General features: G+C 41.9%; 1 protein-coding gene across 1 annotated transcript; it reads left to right on the forward strand.

The window, feature by feature from the left end:
• The first annotated feature begins 854 nt into the window (after positions 1-854).
• On the forward strand, positions 855-15,617 carry LOC140454394 (NACHT, LRR and PYD domains-containing protein 3-like). Its single transcript, XM_072549095.1, has 7 exons — positions 855-915; positions 1,232-1,316; positions 2,415-2,584; positions 6,338-6,509; positions 6,609-6,674; positions 8,597-10,343; positions 15,527-15,617. Exons 2-7 carry the CDS (start codon positions 1,253-1,255, stop codon positions 15,615-15,617), a joined length of 2,310 nt encoding a protein of 769 aa, XP_072405196.1. The 5' UTR covers positions 855-915; positions 1,232-1,252.
• The last annotated feature ends 8,643 nt before the right edge of the window (positions 15,618-24,260 follow it).

The raw sequence follows: 24,260 nt of genomic DNA on the forward strand, positions 1-24,260 counted from the left end.
ATCGGGCCCTACCCACCACTCCTCTCAATATCCAGAACGGTATACTTGTTGGAGATGGTTTAGCCACAGGGGTGTCCCAGTCTCCAACTGCCTGTCCCTTCCAGCTACCTGCCTGAACCTTGGTACTGACCACGACTCTAAAACTCCTGTCTATGACACTTTCCTGAACGCCCCGAAGTGTGTCCCCAAACTGACCCATGTAATCTGACAGAAGCTCCAACTGGACAGTTCCCACAGGTTTGGTTGGCATGACTGTTCAAACTGTCTCTTATTTCCCACATTCAACATGATAAGCAAACTACCCAGTGAACTGCCATTTTAATCTTCTCACAACTATTTCATTGAAAATTAATGTCTATTAAAATTAACTTACAGTAAACTAGATGGCCCTAGAGTTAGAATCTCATTAAAGAACATTAAATATGCAATTAATTCTAGAAATAGCAGTCTCGGTCCCACTCTTAATCCCAGGACTGCACTGCTCCCCCACCAGCCTGACTCCCATTGCCCTTAAACCTGATGGGGAGGGCAAGGTGAATGGAGGTTTCAGGTAAGAACAGAGTGAGTCATCTGACCGTTACTGCCCAATCAGCAGCCCTTCTGTCCAAAACGTTACTTTGGCATTGTGACGTCACTCCCCTCCAGGTCTGGCCCCGGAAGCTCCTTCCGCTGCCTCAGCCCCTCAAGGTGTGTCCTCAAACCCGAGCCCGCTCCTTCGGGATTGATGTGGAAGCTCCCACTGAGTGAGACCGTTTCATGCCGGGTCACAGGAAGCCTTGACTGTGCTGGGTGTTGACAGTGTCAGTTAAATATTAATCTGCTCAACCTGTCACTGAGAGAGGTGTGCAAAAGGGGATAAATCGGAATCACCTTCTTCTGTGCTGTCGATCTCTACGACAATCATATAACCAGAAGGTAACACTCTGAGATCTTAATCAAGGTGCGGGAACAAATGACTGCAGATGCTGGAATCGGAACTGAAAACAACAAATGCTGGAGATCACAGCGGGTCAGATAGCATTCACAGAGGGAGAACAAGCTAACGTTTCGAGTCTAGATGACTCTTCATCTTAATCAATACAGTTAAATATTTTTAGTGTTTTGATATCAACACGATCTATTTGCTGTTATTAGAATGTAGTTTGCTTCCATTTGTTGAATAGCAGCAGCAACAAAATTCCGCCAGCATTTTGATCAGTCTAACAACAATGGTACATATTCTTTTGTTTAGCTTGTGAACAAATGCAAAATTATGACGGATGGAGTAAATGTGGGACAAATACAATGTACTTCAATGAAAGGAAGAAATGGAAAAGGTAAAGTTCAAAGATCAGCTGTGTTACTGGCAATATTCCCTGATGAGTATCAGACCCTCCAGGATAGAATGTTACAATTTCAGGAAAGGCTGAGAAGTAACTGTTGCTATCAGAATGGGAAACAGCATGGCAGGCATCTCAGGAGACTGCATAGCCTGAGCACAACTTGCAGATGAATGGTATTTGGTGCTTGGCCACTGGGCAGACCACCTATGAATAAAAACAGTTGTTTTATCCCCTCATACATGATCTGTGGCAGCAGGAGAGATCATCTAGGCTCACGATCCTGCTACATGGAAACACAATTCAGTTTACTGAACCAGCTCATAACATCAATTGGATGGCCAGGCTGGTTGTAAACAGGTCTTGGCAGTGTGGCTGTGGAGGGAGGTAACTATCTGTCCTTCTGTGGTTCCATTCAAGCCCGGGTGTCCTTGGAGATGGGGCGCAGAATGTCCATCTCAATGCCTTTAGAGGGATGGAACACCACAGAGGCATACAGTGCTTTATTTCCCGTCCAACTCCATTTCGACTTTATCCCTTCCCTCTCTTCCTACTACGTCCGCTGCCACGTTTATATTTGGTATTGCATTGCCCAAAAAAGGCTGCGCTTGTAAATCATCAATTGGATATACATGAGTTTTTACTGGTGGTGGCTGCTCATTATACAAAAAAAAGAAGTTGCAGTGGGAAAGAACTCATTTTTGTGTGATAACACTTCTGGGTAGAAATATAGACTAATAAAACACAGCAATGAAGGGCTCCTATGGTGCAGGGTTAGAATTCTTAAGTGTGTTCAAGTTCAGCCTGCTACCCTAAATGTGTAATATCTATGGGCAGAGTGATTAGAAATAACTAATGAGAACTGAAACAATTTAAGTTTTTGACTCTGTCATGTAGAAGGAGAAAGAGACCATTAATCCTTGTGAAAATGCTACATAAAGACAGGAAGAGTCTGCAAGTAAAATCGCACAATTATTTATTGCAAATTAATATTTTGTATCAATGGTTGAAAGTAGAAGGTTTTTGGTGTGATATTTCTTTAGCTTTTTACATCAGATTTTTTAATTGCATGTTTTGTTCACTTTCTTCTGACAGACGGTGATGGAAAAGGAATTAGTCAATTGCTGAATAGTTACAGCGACAGGGAGTTAAACCTGATTACCCGATTCTACTGTGAGAGATTGGAGGATGCAATATTATACTTGGTGGAGAGCATTGCCCTGACATTAACAGCAACTGATTCATTGAGCAATGGAAATTACGCTGTAAGTTATATTATAGATTTTTTCCATTATTCTATTATTAATCAGTAAAATGATTGAAGTGGGCATGTATTTGAAGGAACCTTTGGAAGTTTAAGGAAAAGTAACAAGGTTGTGCATCTCATTAATGATATGAAAAACAGTAAAAGTAAGGGTCAGGGGTACAAAAATAAAAATGCACCAGAAAATAGAAAATACTGAAACAATAATTTTTTCAAAAGAAAAAAAATAATGAAAAGTTGTTTACTTGAAGGACCGATAACGAACTGAGAGCAAAATAGAAATTAGTGAGGTGGGACCCCATGGCTTAGTGGTTCGTGGATGAAATCATGTGATGATGAAAACCACATGACAGAGAATGTCAGGATAACAGATCAGTTTTAGCGAGATGGAAGAAATGCCATGATGAATATTTCACTGGGAAGAATAGCTTGTGTGTGCTCTGCAAGCAACAAGATTCTAGCAGAGAGCACAAATAAAAATACCATGGTGGGGAGGGATTGGGGTCAGCGGTTTTAAGGGAGACACTGGAATACCCATTGAGTTCCGTTTCCAAATCGATTATGATGGAATTCTTCAGTTTATGTTGTATGCAGCTTTTGGTTTAAGCCCGAACACTATGGTCATTGTGTCATTCAGAACTGAGAGAGCTAAGTTTGGCTCGACCTAGAAATAAGTGAAACATTGTCATGGGCGGCACGGTGGTTTAGTGGTTAGCATTGCTGCCTCACAGCACCAAGGCCCCACGTTCAATTCCAGCCTCAGGCAACTGCCTGGGAGTTTGCACGTTTCTCCCCGTGTCTGCGTCGGTGTGCTCCGGTTTCCTCCCACAGTCCAAAGATGTGCAGGTCAGGTGAGTTGGCCATGTTAAATTGCCCATAGGTTAGGTGCGTTCGTCAGAGGGAAATGGGTCTGGGTAGGTTACCCTTCGAAGGGCCTGTTTCCACACTGTAGGGAATCTAAAAAAAATAAGAAATGTGTTGTCAAGTTTTAAACAGGTCACCTTATGAAGTTCAAGTTCAAGTACCAGTAAGGTGCCACTCATGTCACTGAGGCAGGTAATGTTGAGGGACTCTTGAAGAAGTGTCCTGTCCAGATCATCAAAAGTGAGGAATTACAACCCCTTGTGAAGTTTTTTTGACTTGGTAGATTAGATTAGATTCCTTCCAGTGTGGAAACAGGCCCTTCAGCCCAACAAGTCCATACCGACCCTCCGAAGAGTAACCCTGAAGAAGGGCTTATGACCGAAACGTCGATTCTTGTGTTTCTTGGATGCTGCCTGACCTGCTGCGCTTTTCCAGCAACACATTTTCAGCTCATCCTTAAATACAGGTGAGGTGCCGGAGGACTGGAAGGTTGCTCATGTTGTCCCCCTTTACAAGAAGGGTAGTAGGGATATTGCGGGTAACTCCAGACCAGTGAGCCTGGCATCGGTGGTGGGAAAGTTGCTGGAGAAGGTACTGAGGGATAGGATCTATTTATATTTGGAAAACAATGGGCTTATCAGTGATAGACAACATGGTTTTGTGCGGGGGAGATCATGCCTTACCAACTTATTAGAGTTCTTTGAGGAAGTGACCAAGTTGATAGATGAAGGAAGGGCTGTTGATGTCGTATGCATGGACTTTAGTCTACTATGGGGAACCTTATCAAATGCCTTACTAATGGAGAAAGTGAAGTCACATGGTGTGCAGGGTGTTCTAGCTAGGTGGATAAAGAACTGGTTGAGCAACAGGAGACAGAGAGTAGTAGTTGAAGGGAGTTTCTTGAAATGGAGAAAGGTAACCAGTGGTGGTCCACAGGGGTCAGTGTTGGGGCCACTGTTGATTGTGATATACATAAATGATCTGGAAGGTTTCTATGATCAGCAAGTTTGCAGATGACACGAAGATTGGTGGAGTAGCAGAAAGCATAAGGGACTGTCAGAGAATACAGGAGGGTATAGATAGACTGGAGAGTTGGGCGGAAAAGTGGCAGATGGTTTTCAATCCAGACAAATGTGTGGTGATGCATTTAGGCGAGACTAATTCAAGAGTGAATTATACAATGAATGGAAGAGCCTTGGGAAAAGTTGATGAGTAGAGAGATCTAGGAGTGCAGGGCCATTGTACCCTGAAGGTTGCTGCATAGGTGGATAGACTGGTCAAGAAGACATACAGTATGCTTGCCTTCATTGGATGGGGTATTGAATATAACAGCTGGCAAGTCATGTTAAAATTGGACAAGACATTGGTTCGGCCACATTTAGAATACTGTGTACAGTTCTGGTCGCCACATTACCAAAAGGATGTGGACGCTTTGGAGAGGTTGCAGTTTAGGTTTACGAGGGTATTGTCTGGTCTGGAAGGTGTTAGCTATGAAGGGAGGTTGAGTGGGTTAGGTTTATTTTCATTAGAAAAAAGGAGATTGAGGGGGATCCTGATTGAGGTTTACAAAATCATAAAGGATATAGACAGGGTGGATAGAGGTAAGCTTTTACCCAGGGTGAAGGATTCAATAACAAGAGGTCACGCTTTCAAGGTGAGAGATGGAAGAGTTAAGGGGGATACACACGGCAAGTACTTCACACAGAGGGTGGTGGGTGTCTGGAGCGCGTTGCCAGCAGAGGTGGTAGAGGCAGGCACAGTAGATTTATCTAAGATGTGTCTGGGCAGATGCATGAGTAGGTGGGGAGCAGAGGGATACAGATGCTTCGGAATTGGGCGACAGGTTTAGACAGTACATTTGGATCGGCTTAGGCTTGGAGGGCCGAAGGGCCTGTTCCTGGACTGTAAATTCTCTTTGTTCTTCGTTCTTTGTAAGCACACATGTTGAAAAGGCAAAACTTCATGCAGTTGCAGTGATGTTAATATTGTGTCTGTTGGTGAGCTGAAGGATATTTATGACTTCAATTATTGGAGTTTCATGATGTTATCAGAACTAGTTACCCAAATTGTCCCAAATATCATAATGACCGTTGATATCCTTTCAATTCTTACTGCAATAAAATCCTGGTAATTACAAACTTTTCAATGTTTCCTACAAAATTTCTAATTTATTATTTTGGATTTCCTTTTTGTTTCTTTGGATATAGCAGTGAAACTAGTCCACTTTTAATGTAGGAATTCAATGAAGGTGTTGTGGTTCTAGCTATTAAAGTGACAACATGGATCTCATGTTCGCATCATAGTTCAAGTGTTATGGATTCAAACCCAAACCCCAAAACTTCCACTTCCAATATTGTAGAGTCCGGTTTTGTTTATCACATAACTTGTTAACTGCAAGTTTCATGTCATATCCAATAGATTCCTCTATTCCTGATGAAGGGCTTTTGCCCAAAACATCGATTTTCCTGCTTCTCGGATGCTGCCTGAAATGCTGTGCTTTTCCAGCACCACTCTAATCTAGAATCTGGTTTCCAGCATCTGCAGCCCTTGTTTTTGCCGACTACTAATGTCTCCCTCATAGTACTTCTTCACAAGGGGAGGGAAGGTCTCATCAGTGTGCTGAGATGAATATTCTTCACCAATGGAACATCATTAATGTAACAGCTTTTCACAATTCCGACACTGCTGTTTATCATTTTCTCTCTTTCATTGTTTTCCTTTCTATTTCTTCCTTTTCTGGTTTATTCCATTGTTCTTCCTTTGCTTCTTTCTTTCCCATCTTTTTCCCTCATTTCCTCCATCAATTCATTCTTCCATTCCGTTCCTTCATCTATTGTTTCACTTTTCCCGTTTCCCTTTCCATTTTACCTGTTCTTCTCTTTTATTCCAGTATATCCGTAATCTGTCAGAGCATCAACAGAGAAAGGAAGAGGCAAAACATCTTCTGAACACAGTGACCAAAACCAATGGCTGCAGAGAACGAATATTTTGGGAAACATTGGTGAAAATGCAAGAATCAAAGCCAAAACTGAAACTCATTCTGAAAGAAATTCAGAGCAGAGGTATTGTACAGTCCAAGTATTTCTAGCAATCAAAAATGTTTGCCTCTTTAATGGGTGAGGCTGCTACACACGACTAATGAAATGAAACATCTTTCCCAGGTTTTGACTTGCTTTATAATGCACGCGTCGGAGAGATGGAAGGAGAGCTATCAGATCACCTCAAAGGTAAGTCAAAATAAAAGTAATCGTTAATCATAAAACTGTACTGCATTAATTAAGTTCTAACATTTTATTTGTGTCTCACATTTCATCACTGAAAGGAAACAAACCCTCCAAATTACTACCATGAACTGTTTCTATAAAATGCAATCAAAGTTACAACACGAAGCAAATGAACTGGAACTTGGGCATGGACAGTGTTCTATCTGCCACAAATTATATGCCACATGTGTGATATTGAGCTTTGTTGGAAATTGCTGAATGGTCATTTTGATTTTCCCAGCTGCTCTGGAGCAGACTGTGCCCAACTTTCCAGTTTTAGATGCTGAACCACAAGGTCACAATCAGTTTTGCAAGTCAGTTGGTTTCAAAATCTTCCCTGGTACTTTGTCAGGCCATTATTTCTTTTCCCTTCAGTCACATCAGGATCTGAAAAGAAGTCTTGCTTTTACTGTCAATACTAGGCCTTATGGTGCCTTTATGCAAATGTAAACCTCAATATCACCAGAGTCTCAGAGTCTCCAAAGTCTATATTGGGCTGGAGTCACATAGAGTTCCAGACCCAGTTAAAGCTTGAATCAAATACATGACAGACTGAGTAAAGATGATGTCATTTATAGGCTCACATTTGGATCTAGACTAGTTACTGATGAAGTCAGATCTGGTGAATACAGAAGTTAGAGTGTGGTCCCATAGTGTGGACAGACTGAACTGATATGTATGTACTGGTTGAAGAAGGTCTTGATTCATATGTCGGCTCCACCCTGGGCAATGACTTGAAACACACATTGACCTAAAGAAGGTGAGGATATGGGTCACGTATAGAAACAGAATCTTTAAACATCCAAGTGTCATATTTCTACCAACTGCATATGTTGGTATCAGATTGCACACATGTTGTTTGGGCATTGAATGAAGGCACAAATAGGGCTACAATGATATTAGATTGACCTAATTGATCAACGAGGACTAGATAAGGAATTGTTTTTCAATAAGTCACATATCCCAGAAACACATTTCTACACACAGTGCTGAAACATTGGATTTGTGAAGAGCCCATATTTGCTGAAATCTTACTGACGTCAGGTGGCTGTGTCAAAGACTGTACTCAATTGTCTGGCCTGGCAATTAGTTGACTTGGAAACATATTTAGGCTCATATCGAGATAAGATTTGCTTCATCTATGTCTCGGACTTGTTAAAACATGAAATCAAATATGGGGTCAAGCTGGGTATAGGTAGATTCACACGAAGATTCAGAATAGATAGGGAGTCCATTCACATACAATCTTAGACTGTACAATGAGAGGCTTCAGCTTTCGCACTGAAATGGACAATGAGTTGATAAAATTGGTGGAAGATCCCAATGTGATCCTTATACATCGACAGTGTTATTTTATAATTATGGTTCACATAGCACATTTAATTGTATCAATGGTTTGTCATCCTGTTCCCAACAGTAAGCATTGAAAAAGTGAGTGTTATGCACAGTCCCTATTCAGCCAGTGGGCCATATGTTTACATTAGGTATAAATTGTCTGAGATTGAAGCAGACATCAATCTTATAAACACTCTGATACTATCTCCACTAGGGACAACAGACAAAACAAAAATGAATACAGTAAATAATAAGTGAACAATGTGATAATATTTGGCTTCTCAGATGTTCCAATGTTAAATTCTCCTCAAATGGAGATGGAGATGACGATAGAGTGGAGGGGCTTGTCTGTTATAATGTAAAATCTACTATAATTCAGTATTTATTCAGCAAGATTAATTTCTAGCATGGCATAGTAAAGTTTGGATTTGATTCACATATTTTGTATTGCTACCCAACTCAAAAACTCCTTGCTTCTCGTTAATTGTTTTAATGTAGTTAATTAACAAATAAGAACAATGCCAACATAATTTTGATCATTGTCATGAAAGGTATACAAGATCAACACAAGCAACACCTCCTCCACCAAACCGAGCATGTGGTCAAACACACCATCAAAGGAGACAGCAAAATAACGACCATTTCCCTCACTGATCGATATACAGAGCTTATCATTATTTCTACTCTGCGTGAACGGAGACTAGTGGAACATGAGCTCCTTTCCAGAGGCAGAGAACATGAAGAATGGCAGCGGAAGTACGTCACCAGTGAACTTGAAAAAATCCGGATTGATCAATTATTCAGGAGCAGTTTTGGTCACTCCAGCCTGTCTGGCACCACGGTGGTTAGCGGAGTGGCTGGCATTGGTAAGACAACAATGGTGCAGAGGATGGTCCATGAATGGGCAGCAGGAAACATCTATCCTCAGTTCCAATTTGTTCTACATTTCACATTTCGAAATCTTAATGCCATCAACAGAGCCGTTTCTCTGACTGAAATGGTATTGGATCAGTACCCTTATTTAGAAAAGATAATTGAAGATATCTGGATGAAACCTGAATATCTTCTCTTGGTTTTTGATGGATTAGCTGAGTACAAACACCAGATTGATTTCACTGGCCGCGTGGCTGGTGATGTCTCTGCGAATCACTGTGTTGCGCCTGACTGCAGATGTGAAGTTTTTGAAATGGTGCACTCCCTGGTACAGCAACAGCTGCTCAGAGGTTGTTCTGTGCTGGTTACCAGCCGGCCGACTGCCCTTGACTCATTGGAAAAGGCCAATGTCAACCTTTGGCCTGAGATCCTGGGCTTTCTTGCTGATGAAAGAAAAGAGTTTTTCAGAAAGTTTTTTGGCAGTGAGCAACTTGCTACCAATGTCTTCAAACACGTCGAGGAGAATGAGATCCTGTACACCATGTGCTACAACCCTTCATATTGCTGGATCATTTGCTCAACCTTAGGCCCGCTCTTTACACAGCTGAAGTGCAAGCAACCTCTTCCCAAAACCATCACTCAACTTTTCTCCATCTACCTTTCCAATCTCTTGGACAACCACAAGCGAGATGTTGAGGACCAGCGGATGGTTTTACAGCGACTCGGGGAGTTGGCTTACCAGGGAGTTTCGAAAAGGAGAATTGTTTTTAATGAGAATCACTTCATTCAGCATCAGCTGGAGTCCAGCAAATTCATTTCAGGATTCATGATGGAGATCTTGGAAAGGGATGACACAGCTAAAAACATTGTGTACACATTTCTCCACCTTACCATCCAGGAATTCATGGCCGCCCTGGCTCAGTATTTGAGTCCAAAGCATCAGAACGTGGTGGAAATGCTTCACTGTGCTTTTAAGAAGGATGATGGTCGGTTTGAGATTTTTATTCGATTTTTAGTTGGTCTTTCAACACCCACTTCATCCCGAAATCTGGAACCGTTCCTGGGTCTGCTGTCTCATCACACGACCTGTCAGGTGATAGACTGTCTGCAGGCCAATGTTCAGGCAGAAATCAAAAACATGGACAGAGTCACTGGAAAGAGGAAACTGATGAACACATTCCATTATTTGTCGGAGTCTCAGAATAGAGCTTTAGTTCAGAAGACCATTGGATCTGTGGAACGTTTGAACTTTGGGGATCCCAATCCAAAGAATGCACTGAGATTGAACCCAATGGACTGTTTTGTAATGTCTCATGTTGTACAACTTTGTGAATCAGTGATGGAGTTGAATTTGGAGAAATGTTATATTCAGGAGGAGGGGATCAAACGATTGGCCCCTGCAATCCACAAGTGCAAAGTTCTAAGGTATGTTTGATCCGGGTGAAGTTAGATAACATGTCAGCAATGACCCATTGATTTTCTCTTTTAAATTCCACCTGATATGAATTTTATAGAATCATAGAATCTCTACAGAGCAGAAAACAGTCATTTGGACCATCTAGTCTGCATCAACCCTCTGAAGTGCATCCCATCCAGACCCCTCCCCTATCCCTGCATTTCCCAAGGCACATGAAAGGCTACAGAAAAGATTTAGAAGGATGTTGCCAGGGTTGGAGCGTTTGACCTATAGGGAGAGGCTGAATGGACTGGGACTGTTTTCCCTGGAGCATTGAAGGCTGAGGGTGACCTTATATATAGAGTTTATAAAGTCATGAGGAACATGTTTAGGGTAAATAGGCAAGGTCTTTTCCTTGGGATCTGGGAGTGAGAGGGGAAAGATTTAAAAGGTACTTAAGGGGCAACTTCTTCACACAAAGGATGGTGTGGGTATGGAATGAGCTGCCAGAGGAAGTGGTGGAGGCTGGTGCAATTACAACATTTAAAAGGCATCTGGATGGGTATATGAATAGGAATCATTTAGAGGGATATCGGCCAAATGCTGGCAAATTTGATTAGATTAATTAAGGATATCTGGTCGGCATGGATGAGTTGAACCAAAGGCTCTGTTTCCTTGTTGTACATCTCTATGACTCTATAACCCATCTAGTCTGCACATCCCTGGAAACTATGGGCAATTTAGCACGATCAGTCCATCTAACCTGCACATAGTTGACTGTGGGAGGAAACCGGATTACCCAGAGGCAACCCCCGCAGACACTGGGCGAATGTGCAAACTCCACACAGACAGTCACCCAGGGGTGGAATCAAACCCAGATCCCTGGTGCTGTGAGGAAACAGTGCTAACTGTTGAGCCACTTGTCACTATAGTAGCTGAATCACTATTACTATTCGTTTTTTTTCTGAGAGTCAAGGAGTTTTCCATGCTTTTTATTTATTTTTAACTCTACTACCACATTGATCTTGATACTGAGTGCTCTAACTTTAACAAAAAAGCACCAGGCTAACTTAGTTGGTCTTACACTGTGAGACATTCAAAAGCCACAAGGAGTCTGGCAGAGTCTTTTACTAGTGCTGTGAAAAGGAAACAAAGAACCGAGCCAAATCATCGTACCTCTGCGTTCACAACAGAGTAAAATGAAAACCTTCAAAGATTTTAACCTCAACAATTCCTAACCAGACTTTATAACCAATCACAGACTCTGTTGATAATGAAACCTAGACGGTAGGTTAATAACTGAAACAACAAAAAAAAAACAATTTATTACCAATATAGGAACTTAAGCAGAGCAAAGTTAAACAACAAAGTTTGAAACCAATAACCTTGTTTTCCGGGCAATTCACACAAAAGACAGACAGACAGACAAATAAACACAGTGAAGGGATAATTAAAATAAAGTAACAAAACTGGTCAGATTAAGTGGTTTTCATATCTTATTCTCAATGTATATTTGATGGTTTCTTTGTTAATTTTCTGAAGATATTGATCTGTGCCACCTTTGAATTCACTCTGAGGACTGAAATTCTGAAATAAAGTGGAAGGTTAGGCAGGGAGCATTTACATCTTCATGCTGTAACGTCAATAGCTAAGTTCATTCTCTCAAAAGCAAAGTCCCAAAAACCAACTTAAACCGTGATCTATGCCTATGTTTGACCATCTCGTTCTCTCCCAGAAACAAATGGAAATTGCTGTTCTGAGGAAAGCTCATTGGACCAAAATATATCTATCCACAGATGCTGCCAGACCTGCTGCGCTTTTCCCTCAATTTTTGTTTTTGTTTCTTATGTCCAGTATCCACAGTTCTTTTGATTTTATGTTCTATCCCAGGCTTGTTCACAACAATTCCCAGGTACTGGCCTGATCAATTCCCAAACATTTCTTATCTGGTTCAATGTGCTGCTCTCCCACCGTGCTGAAACATCTACAGGATCCTATTGATCAAGAGTTAACCTGCCATTAACTGTGAGGCCCCACCTCGCGAACAAACAGCAGCTTGTTTGTTTGTTTTGTTGAAACACAAGTTGCTGTCCACAATCCAAAGATCATTTCCAGCTCATTGCAGTTCACTGCTACAAATCAAAATTGATGAAATAATAAATTAAACGAAAAGTTGGCAAAGGTTTGAACACTAATCCTAAGAGGCCCTCAATTAAATGAACAGACCTGGTGTGTGACTGAACACAGTTCACTGACAGAGAATAGCAATGGAGATCAGGTGGCAAATCAAACTGTTGAACCCAACCTCTGTTCCCATTTGTACCATTGCAGAGATGAATATCATCCTTTGTAGTTTAATTTTACAAACCAAAGCTAATCTGATATTGTATTTGACCCAACCATTCACTCGATAAATAGTAAGTGAATGCTGTACCTAGTTCAATGCAGAATACGATGCTAACACAGCAAGGCTGCCATTCATGTATCTGAAACTGTTCCGGGTGAGGGTCAGGGTGGGTTTGAAATAGAGGTTCAACAGTCTGTGATTTACAGGAGGCATGATCTGCCCTTTGTGGCAGCACAAATTTCACCATTCACCCCAGCAGCAGGGAGATTGGGCAGCTCATCACCACATATTTTACATGACTGTTGGGATGAACTATTATCCATTCTGCTTGGAACTGAAAACATGGCTTGTGTATTGTTAAATACATCAGAGATGCAGGAATTTATTGATTGATTGATGTCTATAAGTCTTTTTCTTTGTTGTGTTATCCAAGCAGGGCAATAATGCCTCACAATTAACCATTGCTTTTACTCTTTGCTGGATTAGATATGGATGAGTTCAATGGAATATAATTGCACAAATGTTTAAAAAAATTGGATATAAGACAATCAATTTTCTGTCTTGCGTTCAACATGTCAATGAGTCCAATCACATGGAAACAGACCCTTTCCAGTCCATGCTGAACGTAATCCCAAACTAAACTAGTCCCACCTGCCTGCCCCAGGCCCATATCCCTCCGAATCTTTCCTTCTCATGTATTTATTGAAATATCTTTTAGAGTCATAGAGTCATAGAGATGTACAGCACGGAAACAGACCCTTCGGTCCAACCTGTCCATGCCGACCAGATATCCCAACCCAACCTCGTCCCACCTGCCAGCACCCAGCCCATAATCCTCCAAACCCTTCCTATTCATATACCCATCCAAATGCCTCTTAAATGTTGAAATTGTACCAGCCTCCACCACATCCTCTGGCAGCTCATTCTATACACATATCACCCTCTGCATGAAAAAGTTGCCCCTTAGGTCTCTTTTATATCTTTCCCCTCTCACCCTAAACCTATGCCCTCTAGTTCTGGACTACCCAACCCCAGGGAAAAGACTTTGTCTATTTAGCCTATCCATGCCCCTCATAATTTTGTAAACCTCTATAAGGTCACCCCACAGCCCCCAATGCTCCAGGGAAAACAGCCCCAGCCTGTTCAACCTCTCCCTATAGCTCAAATCCTCCAGCCCTTGCAACATCTTTGTACATCTTTTCTGAACCCTTTCAATTTTCACAACATCTTTCCAATAGGATGGAGACCAGAACTGCACACAATATTCCAACAGTGGCCTAACCAAGGTCTGGTACAGCCGCAACATGACCTCCCAACTCCTGTACTCAATACTCTGACCAATAAAGGAAAGCATAACAAACGCCTTCTTCACTATCCTATCTACCTGCAACTCCACTTTCAAGGAGCTATGAACCTGCACTCCAAGGCCTCTTTGTTCAGCAACATTCCCTAGGACCTTACCATTAAGTGTATAAGTCCTGCTAAGATTTGCTTTCCCAAAATGCAGCAACTCGCATTTACCTGAATTAAACTCCATCTGCCACTATTTGCACCTATATCCACCACTTCCTCAGGAACTACCCTCTGAGTTTAAAAAAATTTCTTCTTGTGACTTTTTTAACTCTGTCTCCTCTCACCTTAAAAATGTGCCCCTAGTCTTGAAATCCCCCATCTTCGGGAAAAGACACCTACCATTAAGTCTTTTTATACCACTGATGATTTTATAACCCTATGAGGTCACCTTATGCTCCAGTGGGAAAAAATCCCACTCTATCCAGCCTCTCCTTATAACTCAAACCTTCCATATCAACAGCTTCCTGGTAAACCTTTTCTGAACCTTCTCCACCTTAATAATATTCTTCTTTTACCTAAGTGACTATAACTGGACACAGTATTCCAGAAGAGGCCTCACCAATGCAAACTTCAAAGAATTATGTACCTGAATCCTTAGCTCCCTCTGTTGTAGAACACTGCCCAAAGCCCTCCCATTAACTGATTAACCTCTCCCCAAGTTTGTTGTATCAAAATGCATTTATCTAGATTGAACTCCATCTGCCATTTCTCAACTCATTGACCCATTTTGTCAAAATCCCTTAGAAAATCTTCTTCTTTACTGTGCCACCAATTTTAATATCATTTGCAAACTTACTAAACATGCCTTCTGTATTTTCATCCAAATCGTTTCTATAATTGACAAACAAAAGACAAGCCAGAACCGATCCACGTGGAACATCGGTGGTGACAGGCCTCCAAATTTGAAAAAACAACCCTCCACTTTGTCTCCTGCTGTTAAGCCAATTTTGTATCCAACTGGCAAGCTCTCCCTGAATCCCATGTGTCCAGTAATGTAATTAAAATATATATTCTATTTCCAGGTCATAAAATGTGTGGTACATAATAAGGCCATCTGACCAATTATGTCTGCACTGGCTCCTTAAATGGCCTACACACTTCATCCTATTCCCCTCCAAGCTATCACGTGTTTTCTCCTTCAGGTATATATCAAATTCCTCTTTTCAGAGTTGTGCTGGGTTGTACTGTCAATAGCCTTTCAGTCAGTGAACGAGTAACAGCAATTTACTGAGTAAAATATATGATAGGAACTGTACACCTCTCATTTTTCACCATTCAAGCAATTAATCTACTGTTTGAAATATGTGTTCACTGGTCACCAACTAATTCAGTCAGAATAGTTATGCAAGATTTCAATCTGTTTTCTAATACTGCACAACACTGTTCTATCTGCCCATGCCTCAGTGTGTCAATGAGAAGCAATTGGATGGAGTTTCTGTAAGGTGAAGTTTATGCTATGTTAATCGGAGAGATTTCCCACTCCTTGATTGTTTTTTTCTTCTTGGTTGTTAGGCTGAATGACAATAACATTGCAGATACAGGAGTCAACATTTTGTCTGCATCATTGGCGCATTCGGAATGCAAAACAAACCGATTGGAGTAGGTAATCTTCCCAACATTAACCCCAAATTTTATGTGCAATGATTTGTGGCAAGTCGGGAATTTGCTATATCTTTGGCATGACCACTGTTGAATATATAGAGGAAGGTGAGGACTGCAGATGCTGGACATTAGAGTCAAGAGTGTGGTGCTAGAAAAGCACAGCCAGTCAGGCAGCATCTGAAGAGCAGGAGAATCGATGTTTTGAACGTAAACCCTTCATTAGGACTCCTGATGAAGGGTTTATGTTCGAAATGTCGATTTTCCTGCTTCTCGGATGCTGCCTGACCGGCTATGCTTTTCCAGCACCACATTCTTCGATCTTGCTAGACTGCACCTGGAATATTCTGTTCTGTTCTGCACAACAAGTATATATTAGACTGCAATCAAATTTCAACAGGAAGATATTAGGGAGAAATTGAATCAGAATCTTTTTGTGGAAATTATGGTCACATGGTAACCAATGGAGATGTTTAAAATGCTGAATGATGAGACAGGGTCGTTAGCTAAAAGATCGAGGAAAGAGCATTATTTTAAAGTTACAGTTAAGCCATCATTCAGGAGCCAGTTCCAACCACACTTCTTCCAACTAGAGAAGCACAATTTTCAGATTCTCAACAAAAAGAGTTGTTAAGATTCAGAGACGAAAGTAAATAATTTAATATTTTTGTTTAATAAATACAATTTGGCCTAAGCTGACGTGTTTACATCCCACGTTGTTACAATGCTTGAGGAGAGATGCAGGGCATCGGAGAAAGGAAGAAATGACTCATGAAAAGGATTTCATGGATCATGAACATAAGGTCTGAAGATAGATTGCAAACATTGGATTAGGGAAGAAAGCAAGTTCTTCAGGGGTGCTTAACATATTAATTCACTGGAACATAGAAAATCAGTGCAGCAGCAGGCCATTCAGCCCATAGACCCTGATCTATCATTATATATACTATGGATGATTATCCAACTTTGAACAACCACCTGATGAAGGAGCAGTGCTCCGAAAACTAGTGCTTCCAATTAAACCTGTTGGACTATAACCTGGTATTGAATGATTTTTGGATTAGGTTCGGCTATCTGGTCAGCATGGACGAGTTGGACCGAATGATCTGTTTCTGTGCTGTACATGTCTCTGACTTGTTATGGACCAAGCCAGACCCCCTCAAAACATTTCAAGAAAGTAGCCCAGACCCTAACTTTGCTCGTTGTTTTAAGAAGGTGTAAAGTGGATATTCCAGGAGAGGTGCCATTGGTCAATCCACTTCGTTTTAAACAAAACCAAATTTATTTACAAGATTACCCAATGAAATAGAAGCAAATAGAATGCAGAATAACCTCACCTATCCAAAAACTAAACAGACTTTACCTGTTGTTCCCTATACTTGCAACAATCCCCATAAACACCTCGTGGCACAAAAGGTAGCATCAAACACAGGGTCTGACAGGAGAGAGATGTCAGACAGAGAAGATCAGCATGAACCTGCTTCTTTCACGTAACCGTTTCTTGGATCAGCAGCCTCAAAACACGATCTGCCTGCTTTCAGTGAATAGCCAGACGTCCAAAAACCAAACCAAATCAAGCCAGAGAAAAGCTGAGCTGGGGGAAGTGACCATTCCCCTTTCATTGCATAAATTCTTTTAAAAATAAAACTTTTTGCTGCAGGCAGTATCTGTAGCTATAATCAAACTGGCCCTAAAACCCTTTGAAACCCAAACCTTTTGGAACCTGTGTCTTTTACGATCTCTCTGGGGGGGAAGAAAACCAAGTACAACAGAACCTTGTTAAAGGAGCAGTATCATCACAGACTCTATTTGACAGCATTTGGCCCTAATCCCCCTCAACCCTTCGCATTCATAAACCCATCCAGATGCCTTTTATATGCTGTAATTGTGCCAGCCTCCACTAGTTCCTCTGGCAGCTCACTCCAATCTCATACCATCCCTCTGTGTGAAAAAGTTGCCCCTTAGGACCCTTTTAAATCTTGCCCCCTCACATTAACCCTATGCCCCCTAGTTTTGGTCTCCCCCAACCCTGGGGAAAACATCTTGTCTATTTGCCCTACCCATGCCCCTCATTGTTTTATAAACCTCAATAAGGTCACCCCTCAGCCTCCCATGCTTCAAGGGTAACAACCCCAGCCTATTCAGCCTCTCCCTCCAGATCAAACCCTCCAACCCCAGCAACATCCTTGTAAATCCTTTCTGAACCATTTCAATTTTCACAACATCCTTCCTATAGCAAGAAGCCCAGAGCTGCATGCAGCATTTCAAAAGTGGCCAAAGCAATGGCCTGCACAGCCACAACATGACATACTAAAGCAAAGAAATACAGATAGTAGAAACCTGAAACAAAAGCCAAAATTGCTGAAGAAACTCAACAAGCCTGACAGCATCTGTGGAGAGAAAGTAAAGTTAATGTTTCGAGTCCAGTGATCCTTCTTCACAGCTGACTCTGTTTCTCTATCTGTAAACCTGCTGAGTTTCATCAGAAATTTCTGTTCTTTTTGAGAACAATATTTAACTTTTTCTTTCCAACCATTCAGTGTTTTAGCCAACAAACATTCTCTCTGACAGGGAATTTCACAGACTCACCTCAACCTGAGTGAAGAAATTTATCCTCATCTCAGCTCGAAATAGCCTACCCCAGATCCTTAGACATTGACACTTTGTTCTGGACCTTGGGAACATCCTTCCTGTGTTTACCCTGACCTTTCCTGTTAGAATTTTGTAGGTTTCGAAAAGGTGCCCCATATTATTCTAACCTACAGTGAAAATAGTCCTAACTGATCCAGTCGCTCTTCATTCATCAGTCCTGCTATCCCACGAATCAGTCTGGGAATCCTTTGTTGTATTCCTTCTATGCATGAATGTCCTTCCTTAGATAAGGGACAAAAACTATACACATGACTTCAGGTGTGGTCTCACCAAGGCACTGCATGTAGGCAACTAGACAGCCCTGCTCCTGTCGTTAAATCCTCTTCTCTCTTTTTTTTATCTTTTTCTGTGTCTCTCTCTCTCTCTCTGCCTCAGCATGCTACTCTCTAAGGGGTTGTGGGAGGGAGAGAGACTGTCACACATCTCCTTCTGGAATTTGTCTTTGCAAAGGAAGTCTGGAGAAAGATGCAGTGGCCTTTGTCAAGGTTCGTCCTGAGCAGCTCCATGACGCAAGACTCTGTGCTCTCCAGTCTATTCCCCGGGACGCACACCGAGACAAACATCAACTGCTCCTGGAGGACCGTCATCTTGCTGAAAGACACTCTTTGCTCTGCCTTAAAGTTGTTGATTGTTAGTTCCCACCTGAATCACATACACTGCTGTTCACCCTCCCTTTCCAGGGGTTAATCCAGCTGTTCTTTGACACTGAATACTCAGCAATCTCCTTCCCTGTTCGAGTGATTCAACTCCCAGAATTTTCCTCAGTCACTTCTCACTACCACCCTCTGGTGGATGCTCTTTCTCCTGCTGAGCCCCATGGCCTCCGCGATTCCCATCTCATTAAGTTGAAACAAGTTGTTATTTCTTATTGGTTCCCTTTGCGTGAGTTTCAGGTCTAGTCTGGTTGACAATGTCCTCACGAATTAACGAATTTGGTCCCTTGTGTTGCTACTGAGAATCTGATGCTCCCCAGTCTTTGCCATTTGCCATTTGAAGCACGTCTTTGAGGTGGTGTTCAAAGTGCAATCAACATTTCAGTGTGAAGTGATGAAAAATCAGCAAAATAAAAATCCTTGCCCATATCTGTCTTGATACCAGTCATTAGGAAGGAGTCATTACCGTGTTAATTATGTCTGTTGTAAACTTTAGTGCCAAAGTTGAAACCAGATATCCATCCCATTTTCATTCTATATTCATATCTGAAACATACATCTTTAACCACACATTATATATCAGTCAGAACTATTTAATGTCTTCTGAAAATACCTCTGGGCCAGACCAGGTAAGATTCCCAGATTCCCTTTGGTGATGGACATGAGTGAAGCAGATGTGTATTTACAGCAATCACTGATTAGGTTCTGCAATGGTGACTATGAAACTAACTTTCAATTCCAGATGGATTAATTATTTGAGATAAAATTCAGCCAGTTGCTGGTATTTGTACTGTAGGTCACTGCATTACAAGTCCAATGCGATTTCCCCCAGTCCAACTACATCCTCAATTTACATCATTCCCCAAGTATCAACACCTTTTTTTCTTACAGCACTGTCTGTGTGTGCAGCAGCTCATTCGATCCTCTCTCCGCCACCACTTACACCCATTTGTTACTGTGTAGCTGCTCACAGTTTGATTTCAAAATGTGTGTTTCAATTGGAAAATTAGGAATGATTCTGTCATTTGAACTTTATTAATTTGTTGGTTATTAATCATTAATTTCTTTCTTAGATTATGGAGGAATCAGTTCAGTTCAGGTGGAAAGAAGCAGCTACGATCACTGAGAGAATGCAGGGCTGGTGTCCGAGTATTTGTGTGATCAAAGGATCAAGAAATTGCCAACTATTTGGACTTGATATTACTGAGAGGTGTATTTCTCTCAGCTCCATCAAGTGAAACACATGAGATATTACATTGGCTCAAGAAAAACAATTGCTGGAATTCTGAAATAGAATGGGAACGATGTGGAGTATTCAGTAGAAACTTTGAGTAGTAGCCGGTGAGTGTCGGTGTGTGGGTGATATTCACCGTCGAGCGCAGGGAGATGGAGCTGTGAAAGTGAAGCTTTTATAAAAGAGTCCGAGAGATCGCCATCATAGAAACAGGCCTTTCGGCCAGCGTGCCTATGCTGTCCAGTTTTCACCATTAAACTAGTCCCTTTTGCCTGTGTTTGGTCCATGTACCCCCATATCTAACCCATCCATACACCTGTCTAAATGTTTCTTAAATGATGAAATTGCACTCACTTCCATCACCTCTGGCAGCCCATTCCAGACACTCACCATCCTCAGTGTGAAGAAAACTGCCTCTCTATACCCTTTTGTATCTCTCCCCTCTCACCTTAAACATATGCCCCAGAGTTTTAGACTCCCTTGGGGAAAAGCTGCTGGCTACCTACCTTATCTACGCCTCTCATGATTTTTTGGTTCTGGATTAGGTCACCCCTGAATCTCCTACGCTCCAGGGAAAAATGTCCCATCCTATCTCATCTCTTCTTGTAGCTCAAACCTTCCAGTCCAGGTAACATCCTAGTAAATCCTTTCGGCCCTCTTTCTAGTTTAATAGTTACTTTCTATAGTAGAGCGACTAGAACTGCGTACAGTATTCCAAATGTGACCTCACTCATGTCACAGAGTCATAGAGATGTGCAGCATGGAAACAGACCCTTCAGTCCAACCTGTCCATGCCGAGCAGATATCCCAACCCAATCTCGTCCCACCTGCCAGCACCCGGCCCATATCCCTCCAAACCCTTCCTATTCATATACCCATCCAAATGCCTCTTAAACGTTGCAATTGTACTATCCTCCACCACTTCCTCTAGCAGCTCATTCCATACACGTACCACCCTCTGCGTCAAATAGTTGCCCCTTAGGTCTCTTTTATATCTTTCCCCTCTCATCCTAAACCTATGCCCTCTAGTTCTGGACTACCCAACCCCAGGGAAAAGACTTTGCCTATTTACCTTATCCATGCCCCTTATAATTTTGTAAACCTCTATAAGGTCATCCCTCAGCCTCCGACGCTCCAAGGAAAACAGCCCGAGCCTGTTCAGTCTCTCCCTATAGCTCAAATCCTCCAATCCAGGCAACATCCTTGTAAATCTTTTCTTAACCCTTTCAAGTTTCACAACATCTTTCCAATAGGAAGGAGACTGCAATTGCATGCAATATTCCAACAGTGGCCTAATCAATGTCCTGCACAGCTGCAACATGACCTCCCAACTCCTATACTCAATACTCTGACCAATAAAGGAAAGCATACCAAACACCTTCTTCACTATCCTATCTACCTGCGACTCCACTTTCAAGGAGCTATGAATCTGCACTCCCAAGGTCTCCTTGTTCAGCAACACACCCTGGGACCTTATCATTAAGTATATAAGTCCTGCTAAGATTTGCTTTCCCAAAATGTAGCACCTCGCATTTGTCTGAATTAAATTCCATCTGCCACTTCTCAGCCCATTAGCCCATCTGGTCCAGATCCTGTTGTAATCTGAGGTAACCCTCTTCGCTGTCCCCTGCACCTTCAATTTTGGTGTCATTTGCAAGCTTACTAACTGTACCTCTTATGCTCACATCCAAATCATTTATGTAAATGATAAAAAGTAGAGGATCCTTGTGGCACTCCAGTGGTCACAGGCCTCCAGTCTGAAAAACAACCCTCCACCACCACCACTCTCTGTCTTCCACCTTTGAGCCAGTTCTGTATCCAAATGGCTAGTTCTTCCACTATTCCATGAGATCTAGCCTTGCTAATTAGTCTCCCATGGGGAACCTTGTCAAAGCCTTACTGAAGTCCATATAGATCACATCTATTGCTCTGTCCTCATCAATCCTCTTTGTTACTTCTTCAAAGAACTCTTGTACACCTGCAACAAGGCATTCCAACTTCTGTGTACTCCATGCTCTGCAATTTGTTCAATTGTACAATAAACCTGTTTGTTATTAATTATTTCTTATTATTACCTGTCTTCAGTTGTACATAAAGCTATATTCAATTTGTCATAAACATATGGTTGTTTGTATAATAAACATATGTTCAAGTGTGTAATTATTCTCAGCATTTTGACTTGAGACAATAGACAATAGGTGCAGGAGTAGGCCATTTCAGCCCTTTGAGCCTGCACTGCCATTCAATATGATCATGGCTGATCATTCTTAATCAGTATCCTCTTCCTCCCTTATCTCCATAACCCTTGATTCCACTATCTTTGAGAGCTCTATCCAACTCTTTCTTAAATGAATCCAGAGACTGGGCCTCCACTGCCCTCTGAGGCATGGCATTCCACACAGCCACCATTCACTGGGTGAAGAAATTTCTCCTCATGTCTGTCCTAAATGGTCTACCCCATATTTTTAAGCTGTGTCCTCTGGTTCGGCACTCACCCATCAGCGGAAACATGTTTCCTACTGCCAGAGTGTCCAATCCTTTCATAATCTTATATGTCTCAATCAGATCCCCTCTCAGTTTTCAAAACTCAAGGGTATACAAGCCCAGTCGCTTCAGTCTTTCAGTGTTAGGTAATCCCACCATTCCAGGAATTGACCTTGTGAACCTACGCTGCACTCCCTCAATAGCCAGAATGTCTTTCCTCAAATTTGGAGACCAGAACTGCACACAATATTCCAGGTGTGGTTTCACCAGGGCCCTGTACAGCTGCAGAAGCACCTCTTTGCTTCTATACTCAATTCCTCTTGTTATGAAGGCCAGCATGCTATTAGCCTTCTTCACTACCTGCTGTACCTGCATGCTTGCCTTCATTGACTGGTGTACAAGAACACTCAGATCTCTCTGTACTGCCCCTTTACCTAAATTGATTCCATTGAGGTAGTAATCTGCCTTCCTGTTCTTGCCACCAAAGTGGACAGTCTGTGTTTGATACTGGGTCAGAGATTGGTCAGCGCTGTAGCTGTTCCCCTGTGGGAATGATAGGGTCTGCATCAACAATATGTGTAAATACTGGGTCAGAGATTGGTCAGTGCTGTAGCTGTTCCCCTGTGGGAATGATAGGGTCTGCATCAACAATATGTGTAAATACTGGGTCAGAGATTGGTCAGTGCTGTAGCTGTTCCCCTGTGGGAATGACAGGGTCTGCATCAACAGTGTGTGTAAAATCAGTCAGGATCAGGTCGTAGTTTGGAACCAGTGACCATCTGCACAATGTCTGCCTGTCCCATTCTCATCAAATACACTGGAGACCCCGACACTTGCAGAAATCCCGCTAACAAAACTCTGAAAGAAATCACATTTGTAAGGGAAGATTAATTAAGTAATCTCCCGCCCAGTCCCTAAAAGGCCATTTTTTGATGCTCCCACTGCATTCACTGTGATTTCACTTTGACCGTCTCTGGTCCCTATTTCATGTCGGGTTGCAGGGTCGGGTCAACTTGTCAGAGTCCAAAGGCAATTTTGTCGATTTGTCTGTTAAATATTTGCCTCTAACACAGATCTCCACAAGGCTCCATTCAGTCTTAGAGTTCAACAAATGGTGCATCGTCCAATGGTAAAGACTGGAAAGGACCCAGCATCTCATTGTGCACCCGTGTGTTCAATTCAGGCTGCATTCAGCTAAATATTCAAATATCACTCTCCCACACTGTTGACTATGTATTACTGTAGACAATACAAACGTGCACTCTGCTAACTGTCCACATGTCATTGTCACACACTGTAGACAGCGATCACTGTTGGAAGTTCACACTTTGCACACTACAGAGTGTCCGTATATTAGTTATCAAATATTATAGATGTTGCATTACTGAAGGTATTATATTACTGTAGACAGTACATATGTTGCACACTGTGGACTGTCCATACATCAGTTATCTCATACTGTAGACATTGTATTCCACGCCAGCACTGTAGCTGTACTGGCACACCTTTATTACGCATGTGACAATTTTTAGAGACTGATGTTGTCAGGATACACAACCTTTGCAGTATACAGTGCGACCAGTCAGGTGATGGCAGCTTAGTGGAACAGGGAGGGTTGAACCTA

The sequence above is a fragment of the Chiloscyllium punctatum genome, chromosome 29 (genome assembly GCF_047496795.1).
Source record: "Chiloscyllium punctatum isolate Juve2018m chromosome 29, sChiPun1.3, whole genome shotgun sequence".
In the NCBI taxonomy this organism is placed as follows: Eukaryota; Metazoa; Chordata; class Chondrichthyes; order Orectolobiformes; family Hemiscylliidae; genus Chiloscyllium; species Chiloscyllium punctatum.

Excerpts from the sequence above, each read along its gene's own strand:
- LOC140454394 (XM_072549095.1), top strand. The coding sequence starts at position 1,253 with ATGACGGATGGAGTAAATGTGGGACAAATACAATGTACTTCAATGAAA. Across the intron at positions 1,317-2,414 it reads GAAAGGAAGAAATGGAAAAG|ACGGTGATGGAAAAGGAATT; the intron begins GTAAAGTTCAAA and ends TTCTTCTGACAG. Across the intron at positions 10,344-15,526 it reads CACAAGTGCAAAGTTCTAAG|GCTGAATGACAATAACATTG; the intron begins GTATGTTTGATC and ends CTTGGTTGTTAG.